The 14,692-nt window shown below is 43.5% G+C and overlaps 1 protein-coding gene and 1 long non-coding RNA gene across 12 annotated transcripts in view; both read right to left on the reverse strand.

Moving 5' to 3' along the window:
- Positions 1–14,692, reverse strand: part of Mgat4a (mannoside acetylglucosaminyltransferase 4, isoenzyme A) — a 101,721-nt gene that overhangs the window by 51,110 nt on the left and 35,919 nt on the right. For 6 of the 11 annotated variants that reach the window (XM_017320964.2, XM_017320965.1, XM_017320967.1 and 3 more), the window contains exons 3-4: positions 8,124–8,291; positions 5,424–5,564 (exon numbers count right to left, since the gene is read on the reverse strand). Coding sequence is in view for 6 of the 11 variants with exons in the window: in XM_006496024.3 (XP_006496087.1) it covers positions 5,424–5,564; positions 8,124–8,291 (309 nt within the window). In the remaining 5 variants the exon portion in view is untranslated. The remainder of the gene's footprint in view (positions 1–5,423; positions 5,565–8,123; positions 8,292–14,692) is intronic. The other 5 variants (XM_017320966.1, XM_006496026.2, XM_017320961.2 and 2 more) reach the window with 1 other exon arrangement.
- Gm39627 lies at positions 8,588–13,111 on the reverse strand. The gene is made up of 2 exons (XR_001778883.2): positions 9,317–13,111; positions 8,588–9,232 (listed from the first exon to the last, which is right to left on the reverse strand). It is a non-coding gene; the product is annotated as a predicted gene, 39627 (long non-coding RNA).

Here is a 14,692-nt window from a genome sequence, read left to right on the forward strand (position 1 = left end):
TATAATCACGAATACAGACAACTTTATAGGGGTAATTGAGGGATTCAATTTTAGAGAGAAGAAATAAAAGGGAATAATATCTATAACACCATAATTCCCTTCCCATGTGTCAAGGCCAGGGGTGTGTGCAAACATGGTACTAATAAAAGACTATGCCAAACCAGCTGCTACAACTCATTACTCCACAAGCCTAGCTCAGAAGCCCCGAGACATCTTATGAATGGACATCTTTAATATCAGAAGCTCAAGGGAACCATGAAGAAACATTGGACAAATATGAATCTGGGGACAAGCCACAAAATAACCAGCCAACGCTCTTTACAGTGTCAAGACAGAGAACTGCTCCAGACAGACCAGGCCAAGGGAGCTTAATGGTATAACTGAAGCTTGGGCTCCTGAGTCAGAACAGTCAAAGGAACACAGTGACATCTCAGTGACACCTGCGATCCATTAGCAGTAGCGCAGCAGTGTGAACTTCCTGGTTTGGGTCCCTGTGCTGAGTATGAATGGTGGAAAAATTTGAGGGTGCTGGGTCCTCCCCTGGCAGAGAGACCTCTGTAAACTAAAGGATTTTTCTACCATTCTGCTTGTTAGGAATGCAAACTTACTCCTGCACAGCTGATGCAGTAGGGAACCATGGATGTGATACAAATTTCACATCTGTTTATGCGTGATTTCTTCTCTGAGACACACTGTAGAAGGGCACTGGAAAAATGAACCCAGCTAAGCTGAGTTTGGAAAAATGAAACTGACCCGTGTAGGAAATGCAAAAGGCATACGTCTTTAAACCTCTACCAGCTGCTACAAAGGGCAACCGCCCAGATCATCCACAAAGGGTTATAAGACTGTGCTGGATATCAGACAACTCACCCTGGACCACTCACAACAGCCTCTGGACTGCAGCCCTCCTGCAATCAACTCTATCAAGGAAGCTTTATGGTGTCCATATTTACTGTGGTTAATATGTACTATTAGGGTCTTCATGTGCCACTGAGAGAGGTCAGCACTGTAACCCTAACCCCATTACTTTCATTTCGCCACACAATTTAACCTGGCTCAGTAATTTTGGGGATTCCATATATAGTGTCACCGAACTGATTTCATTTCAAAGTCTTTTTAAAATTTTTACCTTAAAACCTTAAAGCATTAAGATTCTAGGCACTCTATATACACCACAGCAAGTGTTGAAAATAATCTTAAACCAGGTGTGATGACGCACACCTTTAATCCTAGCACTTGGGAGGCAGAGGCAGGCAGAGCTCAAGGCCAGCCTGGTTCCAGAAAAGCCACGGTCCCACTCTTTGGCTACTCAGACTACCTTCCTTTAGAGTTACCCCACACCCTGCTTTTGGCATTCACTGTTAGCTTAGCCTTTCTTGTTTTCCTCCAGCTTTACTTCCTCTTTCACAGGGCATTCGCTGCTGGGGAAGTTGCGACTGAGCCCTGGATGATCTCACTCAGACACATTTCTTCAGCCACTTACTCGTCATCATTCACAGAATCAACCCTAACTCGGACTTCCCCTGTGAGTCCCAGATCTTCCTCCCTGCTTGACATGTCCCTTTGTCAGCAGCTCAACGCTTCCATAAAACTTAACTTGTCCGTGTTTAACACATTCTCTTCTCTTGAAAACCAATGCTGCAAGTGGCAGAGACGGCTTAATACTGAGGATAGGTTCTACAGAGGACCTGAGTTTGGTTTGCAGGAACCACATCAGGTGGCTCACAACGGCCTGTAACTCCGGGGGATCGGACACTTCTGACCTCCCTGGGCACCACACTCACACGCAGGCATCCCCTACCCAGACACATGAGTTCCATAGTTAAAAAACAATACAGATAAATCTTAAACAGTGCTGCTGAACACGTTTTACTCTCCTGGGTCTCAGCAAACAGTCTGCCGTCTGTTCAGTTACTCCGTCTGGAATCTTGAAAGTCTTCATGGCCATTTCCTCGAGCCCAGCCCCCATCGGTCCCTATGTGCTCAAAATCACCCAACCCCCACAAACCCACCTAATGCCTCAAGTGGATACCTAAAAGAGCTAGAGGTGAATCCCAGGCTAAGTGCCCTGCCATTGAGCCACTCAGCCCTCTCCTCACTTCTGCTTTGAAACAAGACTCTTCTAAGTTGCTCAGGTTGGTCTTGAACCCAGTCTGTTGCCCAGAGAGGCTGTGACCTCGAGTTTCCCGCCTCAGTCTCCTGAGTACTTGGGAGTGCCTATGTCTCCAGACCCGACTTAGATAGCATATGTGAGTTTCAACCATAACTACTAACATGAAAAGCAAACACTTCTAACTGGTCTCTTCTAACAGTTGGGTACTGTCCTATGGGTGCAATTCCCTTGCTCGTCCTTCCAAAATAAATCAGACCATTTATTTGCTCCACCAGCTCAGTTTTCTAGATCACCAAGTTACTGGCCTCCATATTGCTGGCCATGCCATACTTAACAATGCCACTGCTTTGTCGTCCGTGTTGGCTGTGCCCGGCTACCCCAGCCACTAATGTGTGGGAGGACCGAGGGGCTGTATGAGAGAACTTCAGAATCCCAGCCGGTCTCTCGGACCAGCCAACACCTGGAGCATTGCCCCTCCCCCTGAGCCTGAGAATGGCTTTGCAGCTGCTCTGGGATTAAGCAGACTGACTATTGAAGAACAGAACCTCTGGCAAGCAGCAGCTCTGCTTGGATCTAGACAATGGACGTTCTTGACGCAAAATCCCTATTTATTACACAGGTTCTGAGCTTCCGAAAAACACGAATCCCAGAAATCATGTGCAAAATAACTTTTCTATATATGTTTTTCTAAGCAGAGGTCAATGGCTTCTTTTAAGGACATTTTAAGGGTTCTTAGCTCTCGAACCACTAAGGATTGTCTAAGGGTTTAGGAAAGAGAGGTTTGGTTTTTTAAGTTAAATAAGGATGTTCCCCCATACTCCAAGATGACTGCTTTTCCTATGTTTTAAAAACAGAACTCACTTTATAGACTGTGGACTTTTAAAAAACTAGATGGTCAAGATCTTGGAGTGTTTATAATGGATAAAATGAGTGAGATAAAAAAAAAATTCGTTTAAAAGGAAGACAGAGTGTCAGCCATCAAACCAGAAGAGCTTACTAGATAAGAACTTGCGGGGCTGGAGACGTGGCTCAGTGGTTAAGAGCACTGACTGCTCTTCTAGAGGTCCTGAGTTCAAGTCCCAGCAACCACATGGTGGCTCACAACCATCTATAAGGGGATCTGATGCCCTCCTCTGGTATGTCTGAGGGCAGGTACAGTGTACTCATATAGATAGAATTAATAAATCTTAAAAAAAAAGAACTTGCTAGAGGGCCGGGCGAGGTGGTGCACGCCTTTAATCCCAGCACTTAGGAGGCAGAGGCAGGCGAATTTCTGAGTTCAAGGCCAGCCTGGTCTACAGAGTGAGTTCCAGGACAGCCAGGACTATACAGAGAAACCCTGTCTCAAAAAAACCAAAAAAAAAAAAAAAAAAAAAAAAAAAAAAGAACTTGCTAGAGATCTTCAACATTCCAAATGACTTGGGGGGCTGAGTTGAGGGGACATAATCTCACTGTGGAGCCCTGCCTGGTCTGGAACTCATGAACATCTGCCTGCCTCTGCCTCTGTCTCTGCCTCTCAGATGTTAAAAGACTTTTAAAAACACAGTCTTTTTTTCATTTGTTACTCTCATTAATGAAAGTGCAGCCTAAATTGACTATGGAACCTTACCCAGACTGGCTGTTAAAGGGAGATATCAATGTTACCTTTTAAAAATAATTAGCAATTGAAGTTCTAAAGAAAGTAGCTAACAGTGTCCTATACACATGAGAGTTTCTATATCTAGCCCCCAAAGGACGGATGCCTCTCCTCAACAAATATTTCTTGAATTAATAATTTAAAAACAAAAGTTAATCTGAATGGGCTAGCATAAGACACACAACTTCTATAGGAAGATCATACGTTGTTTTAAGTTGTTTATAAGACATAAAGATAGAAGAACCAAGGGAGATGGATGCAGAGGCTTAGTAATATCGTTAACATCGAAACATGGTAACATAGTAACATGGTAACATAGTAACTAATAACGTCATAACAGCTCAAATGACCAGAGATAAAGAGAAAGGTGCTTAAGGTATCCAGAGTTGTGGATCCAACTCTGTGGAGGAGAGCTGGTCTAGCATGCACGAGGCCCTGGGTACAAACAGGAGAACTACACAAAGGAAAAGCCAGGTAAGGAACCCACGGGCTGGAGAAACAGCTCAGCCCCAAAGAGCACCTGCTGCTCTTGCAGAGGACCTGGGTTCTATTCCCAGCGCCCATATGGTGGCTCACAACCACATCTAACCCCAGGTCCAGGACAGCCAATGCTCTCTACGAGTTCTGAGGGTGGCAGTCCTGCTATCCCATGGGATGGGGTTCAACACATAAAGTTAAATCCAAAAAAAATTTAACACAAAAATGAAATTCAATCTGGCAAGGCACACACCTGAAATCCCAGTGGGGGGAAGGGAAGGGAAGCTTGGCCTACATAGTGAGACCTCATTTTTTAAAAAATCCCCAGACAACAACAAAGGCAGAAGAATTTTAGTATCTCTAGAATTATTGTTTCCCCAATTGTAATATTTTCATCTCTACATTTTAAATCTATGAAGAAAAAGTCCACCTAAAAAGTCCAAGTTCAATTAAGTCAAAAATTTTAAAGTCTCGTAAAAATGAAACACTAGAAATATTAAGTAGCTAAAAGGTCCTCGGAGGAGAATTCCAGGACTGCTTAGGCAGGAAAAGCATAGCAATAGCAGGTGTTCCCACATGGGATGCTCCTGAGAGCAATGTTCTGCCTCTACATGTCCAGGGGAAGGCGGAGCAGACTGAAGACAAACCCCTAAGGCAGGATTGTGAAGAGCCATTAATGCCAGACTCAGACATGGGGGAGGGGTCATCTCTCTACCTCCCCATTTTTAAAACAGAAAGCTGACAAAGGTTCAAGGTTTATCTGCCTGAACTACATGTGTACTGATCCTGTTTAGATATATGGAAAAGATGTCCATATCATTTCAATAAGCAGATTGCACTAAGCCCCAAGATGCTGTGCAGATATTAAATATATCAATAAATTATATATTATAATTTAACAACCACAATTTAATAATTTAATACCACCAATAGTTATATATTTTAATATTGTTACTATAATAACTTAAATACAAATATATTAAGTATGCTAATATTGATATGCTAATGAGATGAATTAATATGATAATATCAATATTTATTTTCTTTTTAATTATTGAATCTAATATAGTAATTATGTTAATATATTAAATATGCACGTATATTTAATTTTACTCCTTTGTCCTGCTAGACATCTTCCTAGTGGTCAATCAACCCCTCCAAACCACAGTTCCAATAGCAGGCGCACAGTGAACACACCTCCCGTTCTTCCACTGCCAATCTGTACGGCGGGCTGAAGGCTTCTTTCATTTTGCAATAGATGAGGCAAATGATAATAAATACTTGGCACTCGAAGTGATTTTTTGCTTGTCAACTCTTTTAGAAGCTTTATGGTATTATCTGAAACACAGAAAGACAATTTAAGTGGCAGGAACCCCTTACCTTCCGGAAGTTGCTGCCGATTCTCTTTTGAAAATTAACTGAGAACACAGGAGAAACAGCCAGGCAGGCACTAACTACGCAGCAGTCTAGAAAGGAAGTTGCAGCAAGCACACTGGCCACAGCTCAATTTCACTTTCCTGTCTTCTTCTCTTTTCTTTCCTAAAGACAGGTTGTTGATATATACAGCCCACGTGGTCTCAAATCTTCCATGAAGCCATGTTCTTCCATGCCAGGCATGTGCCTGTCCTTCCTAACTTTCATTTTCTTTATGCACTAGCATTTCATCAAACTTTTATATAGAAGATAGATTTCCCTAAAATAGTCACTGAAAATATTTAGAAGTTGGGAACGCTCAGTACGTGTCAATCTAAAAGTGGTTTCCGTTTCATCCAGAGGAGTGGATGAGCCACTGAACAGAGTACAGAGTAAAAATTTCTGTTAATTAGACAATAGTGCTGTCAATTTTCATTCAACTGAGATTTCACCTTCTAAACAAGGCAGTCAGCATTATGGACTTGTGGCCACAATGCCATGAAAGATATGACATGAGGGACGGAGAGACAGGCTCAGTGGTGACAGTACCGGCTGCTCTTTCAGAGGTCCTGGCTCACATGTGCCAGGAGCTCTAACACCCTCCTCTAGCTTCCCTGGGCGCCTCTCAGATGTGGTACACAGACATAATGCAGACAAAAACATCCATATCAAACCCACAAAAATACATCACATCATAGATAAAATTAAACTTGAATTCCACGTGAGAAGAATCAGTAAGTTACAATACCCTATTCCACTCCAGCAAGCAGCAGCCCTTTGAAGGATGCTGTCAGTCACGGTGTGATGCCTGTCCTAGATAGTCAGCAGGATCAAAGGCCCTAACACAGTCTGTCCTGTGACTCAGTCGTTTCCTCTCCATGATTTTAGCTTTCACTCGTTCCACAAATACCTAATTGCTTTCTGTCTTGTTCCAGAAATGGTGTGTTTGGAAATCGCCTGCCATCAAAACATAATCTAATGAAGATCACAAGGGCTGCCAGAAATGTAACCAAACGCTTCGCAAAAATGTCTCTCACAGAGCTGTGATTTGGAAGGGCAAAAGTGACCCAGGAAAACATTCATTTGCTAATTATAGAAGGAAATGCTTCATTTGCTGTGGTCTATGATTAGCACATTAGCTAGAAAAGTATTTCAGTTGGTGTGGGGAGTACACACGGCTAATCCTAAGCACTTGCAAGGCTGAATCGGGAGGCTCACAAGTCTGAGGCCAGCCTGGGCTACATAAGTTACTTCTTGAACAGCCTGTGCCATAGAGTAAAATCTTAGACCATTAAAATAAAATTTTAATGCAAATAGTATTTTGAAGAATAATGACGTCAGACACTGTGGTGTGCACCTTTTATCCCAGCCCTCTAATGCCCAAGGGAGGTGGATCTCTGTGAGTTCCAGCCCTGTCTGGTCCACATAGCAAGTTCCAGGGCAGCCAGAGCTACAGAGCAAATCATTGGCTTAAAAACCAAACAAACAAAATGACAAGGTAAAAATGCTCAATAGTATAATTTCAAGGAGTAAACATTTGTTTTAAAAAGACTAAAATGAAACAAACAAACAAAAAAAAGAGTTCACAGAAATCCCTGGGCGATTTCCTTTCAGCTGCATCGGCCTGTAATTGTAAATGCTACATAGTGACAAAATACACCAGCATCCTCAGTAGGAGAGGGAGAAACACAAAACTTTAACACTGAGGGCCAGTGTTGATACCAAGATGAAAGGCATCCCTGCCTGGCTCTGTTTAGAGACCATGAAACTGAGTCTAAAGCACCGATGTAGAAGGAGCCCCGGAGCCCAGGACACTGGTATAAAAACAGGGAACAACTCGATCAGGAGAGGCAGGACACCAGTGACCAGAATCCCCAAGGAGGGAATACTCAGATACTTTCCAGGTATGCACTGTAACCCAGGCTTCTTCCCTAGTATCACTCAGATGCAAGAACAAGGACTGTTCAAGCAGCTTACAGATTCCCCAGGAGCCATCTAAGATCAAGCATTGGTTATATCATAAGCATGCTGAAATAAAAGTTAAAATTTATTTATTTTACAACATTTATTCGTGTGCATGTGTGTATATGTTTGTAGGTCAGAGGACAATGTGGGAAGGGATTCAGCCTGTACACCGTGTGGGACCTGGGAATTGAACTAGGGTTGTTAGGCTTGGCATCAAGCTGATGTGACCCACTGAGCCATCTCGCTGACCCCAAAATTAAAATTGAATCCCATGTGACCGCTTTGAAAAGATACAGGCTCTTCGCTACGACTGATAAAAATGTATGCGACTGAAATGTAACAGTGCATATCAAAATCATATCCAGCAATGAATAAAAGTGCATTTATAATCCACCAGAATGGCAAATGTTAAGATCTTTCTTCCTGAAAAGGGCAACATGTGCTGGCTGCTAAACTATTCACAAACCTCGCAGGTCCTGTTCCATACAAATCTGTGAACACGTACACCTTTTAAAGTACCTGAGATTGTACTCAGAGCTGTCTTACTTCCATTAGTCTCTGCTCCAGCTCTGCGGAACTGCTGGACAATGGTGTTTAGCTCCGAGGAGCGCTGAGATATCCTATGCTCGGCCACTCGAAGACGCTCTTTTAGAGCAAGGAATTCTCGTTGATAAGCAATTAGTTTTTCTAGAGGAAAAATGAAAAAAGAAACGATTAGTATCCTTTGTCTTTTAGTATATGTATTTAAAATAAAATAATACACTGTTCCACCTTACGGTAGGAGGCTAGGCATGCCTCCTGGAGGGGAAGGCAGTACTGCCGTTTTCCCAAACCAATTATAATTTCTAACTGTCCCTCTTCACCCCTCATCAAAGAAGTTTCTTGTGGTAACAGAAGTAAACTATTATAGTCAAATATGCTCAAAATACAAAGAACAAATGACAGCGGTCAAAACGATGGTGAGAGCCAGTGGAGAAGAGAACCTGCTGCTAATGTCTTCTAAATGTGACAAGGAGGCTTGTACCCGCGAAATCTCAATTATATGGCTGTCGAAATGAAGCCAACATAATGAGAGACTACCAGTTGAAGTACCAATGTGCACGGGGTTAATTTTACAAGATCCTACACCCCTAGATAAATAACTATACGCAGCCAATGGCTAAGGAGCGAGGCCGGATCAGTTCTCTCCAGGGATGAAATCCATGACAGGTTATCCAACCCCAGACAGTCAGCCCTAAGTACAGGGACGGAATTACAAGTGCACAGAGGTCCTTGTGCTCACACATAAGCACTAGGGGAAATCAGGAATGTTAGAAACACGGGTCGTCTCTTCAAAGGGAGGGAGATGCGGACAACCTGTTTTCCACCCAGAAGCTGGGAGCAGACTTGCACAATAGCCTGGTAATCTTTTCTGTGTGGCCAGCCCATATTAGATCCTCCTCTAGACTCTTATCTTGAGTTTGTCTCAGTCAATCTGTAGTATGACAGTCTCCCTCCCACCCTGCTTTATCTTGAATGTGCTCCCTATTAATCTACAGAACCTACCTTTATGGAAGGTGCCATGTGAACTTTACACCCCCCACCCTGCTTTATCTTGAATTTGCTCCCTATTAATCTACAGAACCTACCTTTATGGAAGATGCCATGTGAACTTTACACCCCCCCACCCTGCTTTATCTTGAATTTGCTCCCTATTAATCTACAGAACCTACCTTTATGGAAGATGCCATGTGAACTTTACAAAGAGTTCAAGGTTGTCATGGCCTCAGGCTTTGTTATGCACATGAGAATGGGTTCATTACCACCAGGTCTTAGTCAGAGGTTTACTGCTGTGGACAGACCCCATGACCAAGCCAACTCTTATAAGGACAACATTTAATTGGGGCTGGCAAGTAGGTTCAGAAAGATAGTCCATTATCAGCAAGGTGGGAGCATGGCAGCATCCAGGTAGGCATGGTGCAGGAAGAGCTAAGAGTTCTTCTACCTGGCTTCCAGGCAGATAGGATCTTAAAGCCCACACCCACAGCAACACACTTCATCCAACAAGATCATAACTTCAAATAGTGCCACTCTGTGGGCTAAACATATTCAAACCACCATACCCCAGGAAACTTTTTCCAAATTATGTGTGATAAATACGCCTTTAAAAAAGCTACCTGAGGTAAGACACTCAAAGTTTGTAACACCACCACCTTGAATCAGGTTGAACTAAACTGCCTTCTTTCCTCCCTCAGATGGTTATGCCACTGACCATGGTGGTCACAGAGACCCCGGAACCCTTCCATGTGAGCAACAGCAAATGGACTCAGCCGGCTACATGGTCATGCATATAAACATGTACATAAGACATGTAACGGCGAGAGTGAAAGAGGAGGAGGTCGTGAATGTTGGAGGGAGTTAAGGATGACACAGGAGGTATTAGAAGAAAGGGGTGGGGGTGTGAAAAGGATACAGTATCGTGCATAAAATTCTAAAAAAAAAACTTAATTCAATATAAAAATTATCTGTATACAAGCACTTTCAAAACTTAAAGATGTATACTTGTAAAAAAAAAAAGCTAACAGAACTTCAGGAACAGATAGATACATTTAGTCAATACCTTGCAAGAAAATACTCACTGCACTAGAAATGAAAGTCAAAATGGGTTCTTGTTTGTTGGACAACAACGCCCCCAACTAATTCTGCTCTTAGTAACCATAAGAATGTAAACACTATACCGCAGCACACAGAGAAGCCCTGTCTGAAAGAAGAGGAAGACACACTCTGTAAAGCTGGGGCTAAGACCAGGGAAGGCACTGTCCACTGTTCCTCCTTCAGGTATACACAGCAAACTCTCAGGACGTCTGGGAGAGGGTAATGAGCTGGCACAAGTCCAGCCCCCTCCTCCCGTCCCGCTTCCAACACCAAGAGGCAAAGCCACATGAACTGCTGTATCCCCTTCTCGAGCCTGATGCAGGAGGACACAAATAAGACAGCACTGTGTCCAGGAAAGTCTTGTAAGAAAGTTCACACTGTGTCCTGTTTACTGACGTGAGTGAAGGTGACGCAGTTTATCCGTACTCTGCATTTCTTGCGTAGGCACCTCTCTGTGTAAACTCCTAAGAAAACAAACGCCAAGACACCATTTATAAACACAAAACGAGAAAAATCTAAACAGGGTGATGGGAGCCGAGTTCCTGGCTTCTCAGAAGACCGGAGCAGGAGGCACACTGGAGGCCAGGAATTCAGTCTGACACCAGAGCAAGACCTCAGCTCAAAAGCAGAACCATGAACAATAATGTGGAATGATTATCACAGGAGGCAAGATTTATGAACAACAACTACTGATGTTAGTTGGAGGGTTAGGGGAACGACAGAAATCACCTCTTATCCCTGAATGGGAAGAGCCAGGCTTGTGAAACAATTTCCCTCTAACCTAAATAACACCGCAGGTCAACACTTATCAAAATGACAACTGGGGAAGGAAGGCGTATGTGCGGTCTAAAATGTATCTGGAACAATAGCACTTTTAAAGTATCTGGAAAACAACCTGGAGAGTGTGGTCTGATATCAGATCCTATCCTCAGGGTACAGATGTGGGGTCCCTGAGTCTAGAGACTGTAGACAAGCAGGAGCAGCCACATAACTGGCCAGCTCAGCAAGCTGACCACTCTCCACATAAGCAAGCAGAGTAACACCACTCCCCCAAGGCCCAGGCAGTGCCTAGACACTGGTTTTTGAATACCAGTTAGCACTCAAAGGAACTAGAACTCATTGGAGAAAAATAACTTCAAGGTGGTAATATTAAATCACACCAAAAAAGCTAGTGGTGTAGCTCAGTGGATAAAGGCACTTGATGCCCAAGCATGGAGATGGATCCAAGTTTAAGTCCCAGAACCCAAGTAACGGTGGAAGGAAAGAATCAACTTCACAAAGTTGTCCTCTGGCTTCCACAGGCAAACTGGCCTCCACAGTGCCCACGCATACACACAATAATACTTACTGGTTTTAGGACATTGACAAAAAAAAGATACAAAACTACATAAGAAACTCTCACTAGCTACCTGGGGTAATTTAAGTAACAAAACTAAACTATTGATGGTAACAGATTATAACCCATTGAATAAAACTAGAATCAAGGAGCTCATACCAGTAATAGACTATTATAACCTCTCAGATGAGGGCAGAGGGCCTTACAGGAGAACGCCGGTTACTAACAGTCAAAGGGATGACCAGCAGCAGAGGGTAGTAACTGAGTCAGGTAAGAATCAAACATGGAAACTCTAACTACCAGATGCAACTCTGGTAAGAAATGAGGTATTTACATCATCTCAAAGAATCTCCCCACCAACTACTCATTTTACACAGGAAAAATGCTAATTGGAGAGTGGAGAAACTTGGCAGCCATCTCTTAAGTTCACATTGGCAATAACAGGACTGCTACCAGCACCTCCCGAGATCCACCAAGAACAAGGCTCATTACACGGTGCTCCTGCCAAGACCACATAATCTCAGTCTAATCTGGAGGAAACAGAAGACTCCACAAAACCGAGACAATGCACGAAGCAAAGAGCATGAACCTCAAACGATGTGGAAGGTCAGCAAGATGAAGATCCAGGAGACGCCCAAGATTAAACGACAGGGAGGCTAAACGCTAGAACAGGAGCATAGCCCCGAATGGATCCTGAAGGAGATTACAGAGACCAAACTAAGATGGTATCAGGACCATTGTCAGGAAACCATACAAGGGTTGGGGAGGCGGTGCTCATGCCTTTTAGAAAATCAGCATTCTAAATCACTGTCTGAACGCAGCTCTCAGTCCAAAGTCTATGGTGAGGAAAGGCTTCAGGTCGGCAGGCCCCGCTTTGCGTCTGAATCCACCCTTCCATACCAAGGAGTCTCCCACATTATATTTGATGCTGATGCAGAGAGCCAAGAACTTTCTAGAAGTTCTTAGAACATCCTTAGAATTTTTCCTACTTATATGTCCTAGAAACTTAGTTCAAACTTTTAATAAACACAAAAACTCCTCCAAATGTTTCTACAATCCCCGTTTTCAGCATCTAGTGAAAGCCCTGTATCTGTCTTGTTTTCAACCATTTGCACTGTGTCACAGACCACGGCAGGAAGCTAAGGGTGTCTCATGCTGCCCTCTTCCTAAGTGGGCACCTGGTTCTGCTTACAGTTTTGTTTCCCTTATCGGTGGGATATAAAGTGTAAAAAATCCAAAGCATGATATTGTTGATGCTCGATCCTTTTGTGGAAATGACAATTTTCTGGGGTTTAATAATTTAAAGTAAGTTTTAGACCCACTCTAGGAAAGAAAGCCTGATGCATCATATAAATGGACAGCAGTGTGTAAGCCAAAAATAGAAAAGAAATTTTTTTTTTTAAGAAACAGAACCTTCTATTTAACAGGATAAAGAGGCTTACTAGTGAACTTTGTGAATGTTAAAGTTAACAAAAATGATACCCATTGTAAATGAGCTAAATATCTAATAAAAAATGGAAAAAAAAAAGAAAAAAAATGATACCCATATGTTTGTTTTGGTTTTGTCTTTAAGAAGTTAAGATTTATGGAACTAAAATTCTGCTTGGAAAGAATGTTAGTTACTTGCTTTGTCCCTGAATGACAAGTAAAATAAAATAAAATAAAATAAAGGAGGACATGGCTGTTCCCAAAGTACAGAGAGTTTTATTGTAGATACAAGGGAGATTCCAGGCTGACTATGGCCCCAGACTAAACTGAACTGTGAGAGGAGTGAGAGGGAGGGAGAGCAAGAGAGGAGCCAGGGAACAAGAGGGGGCAGCCTGGGCTAAGAGCCAGCCTGGGTAAAGTAGCCAAAATGGCCGGGTTCTATAGGGATCAGGCTGGGGGAGGGAAGTGGAAGCCTAGCCCCTGGGAGTGGAGGCTGGAGTGAGGGGGGCGTGCTGGGAGGAGGTTCTGAGGCATGCTGGGAGAGCCCCCAGGTACTGAGACCAGCCTCGGGGATGAGACCAAAAAGTCCCGACTCTCTATGTCCTACCTGGCACTCTGCACAGACACACAGACACACAGAGAGATGAACGACTCAGAAACACCACTCTTAAGCTTATAGGCTTAATTTTCAGGAACCCACTCTGAATTAACTCTGAGAGATAATTATATATTAATTATATTTCACTTTATTAGAAAAGAATTCGCACATGGTGGTTCTTACACAGCTGACTAAAAAACTTAAAGACAGGCCTCTGGAAGAAACTGGAGGCAACTTCCCACCGACAAAGTTCTAAAACAGGCTGAGGGAAGGGGAGGGAGCAGAGGGAGAGGGGAGGGGGAGGGGAGAAAGGAAGAGGGGAGGAGGAGGGAGAGGAGGAGGAGAAGAAAGAAGAGGAGGAAGAGGAGGTGAGAATAGAGACCCAAGGTTCCAAAGGCAGTTTGGGGAGCTAAAGCACACTGTAAGAGAATCTCAAATGAAAAGAGTAAATATGTATATTTAACAGCCCTCCAGAGCTGCTTTGTCTAAAGACTCCTCACAGGCCCACAACACAACTAGGAGAAAGACGAAACCTGACCTCCCGCACCCCCCCCCCACTCTGATCAGATTCCAATTTGATCCCACCTCTGTCTAAAGACCAATGATGCTTTTCTCTTCAACACTGAAGGTTGTCCCACACGGGCACCCCACTCTGAGTTGGAGGAATGGCATGCTTCGCACAACAGACCAACCTCGATAAGGGTCTTTATGCAAACAGCAAGCTCACACTCTGGAGGAGAATAAACTTAGAAAAACCAGATTGGTCCAATTTAAGCAATAACAGTACTAACGACTTCAGACGACCTTGGGGGACCCCATCTTGGCCAGAACTGCTCTAATTGTGCATGTTCCAGCTCCCTGCCCAGTCCTCCTCTATTTAAACCCACATCCCATGCGGAAACCCTGATGAGGACCTTGGGGTCACTAGACCCTTTATCTGTTTCTCTTCCCAGTGTGGCCGCTGATGTTTTGTTTTGTTTCTCCTTTCTGCCCTTCAATTTTTACTGGCATATCCTGGAAGGGCCTACCGGCCAAGCAGGCAGGCTGTTAGAGGAAAGGGAGTCCTGACTTTTGCCCTAAAAGTCCAGTTAC

The sequence above is a fragment of the Mus musculus genome, chromosome 1 (genome assembly GCF_000001635.26).
Source record: "Mus musculus strain C57BL/6J chromosome 1, GRCm38.p6 C57BL/6J".
Taxonomy (NCBI): Eukaryota; Metazoa; Chordata; class Mammalia; order Rodentia; family Muridae; genus Mus; species Mus musculus.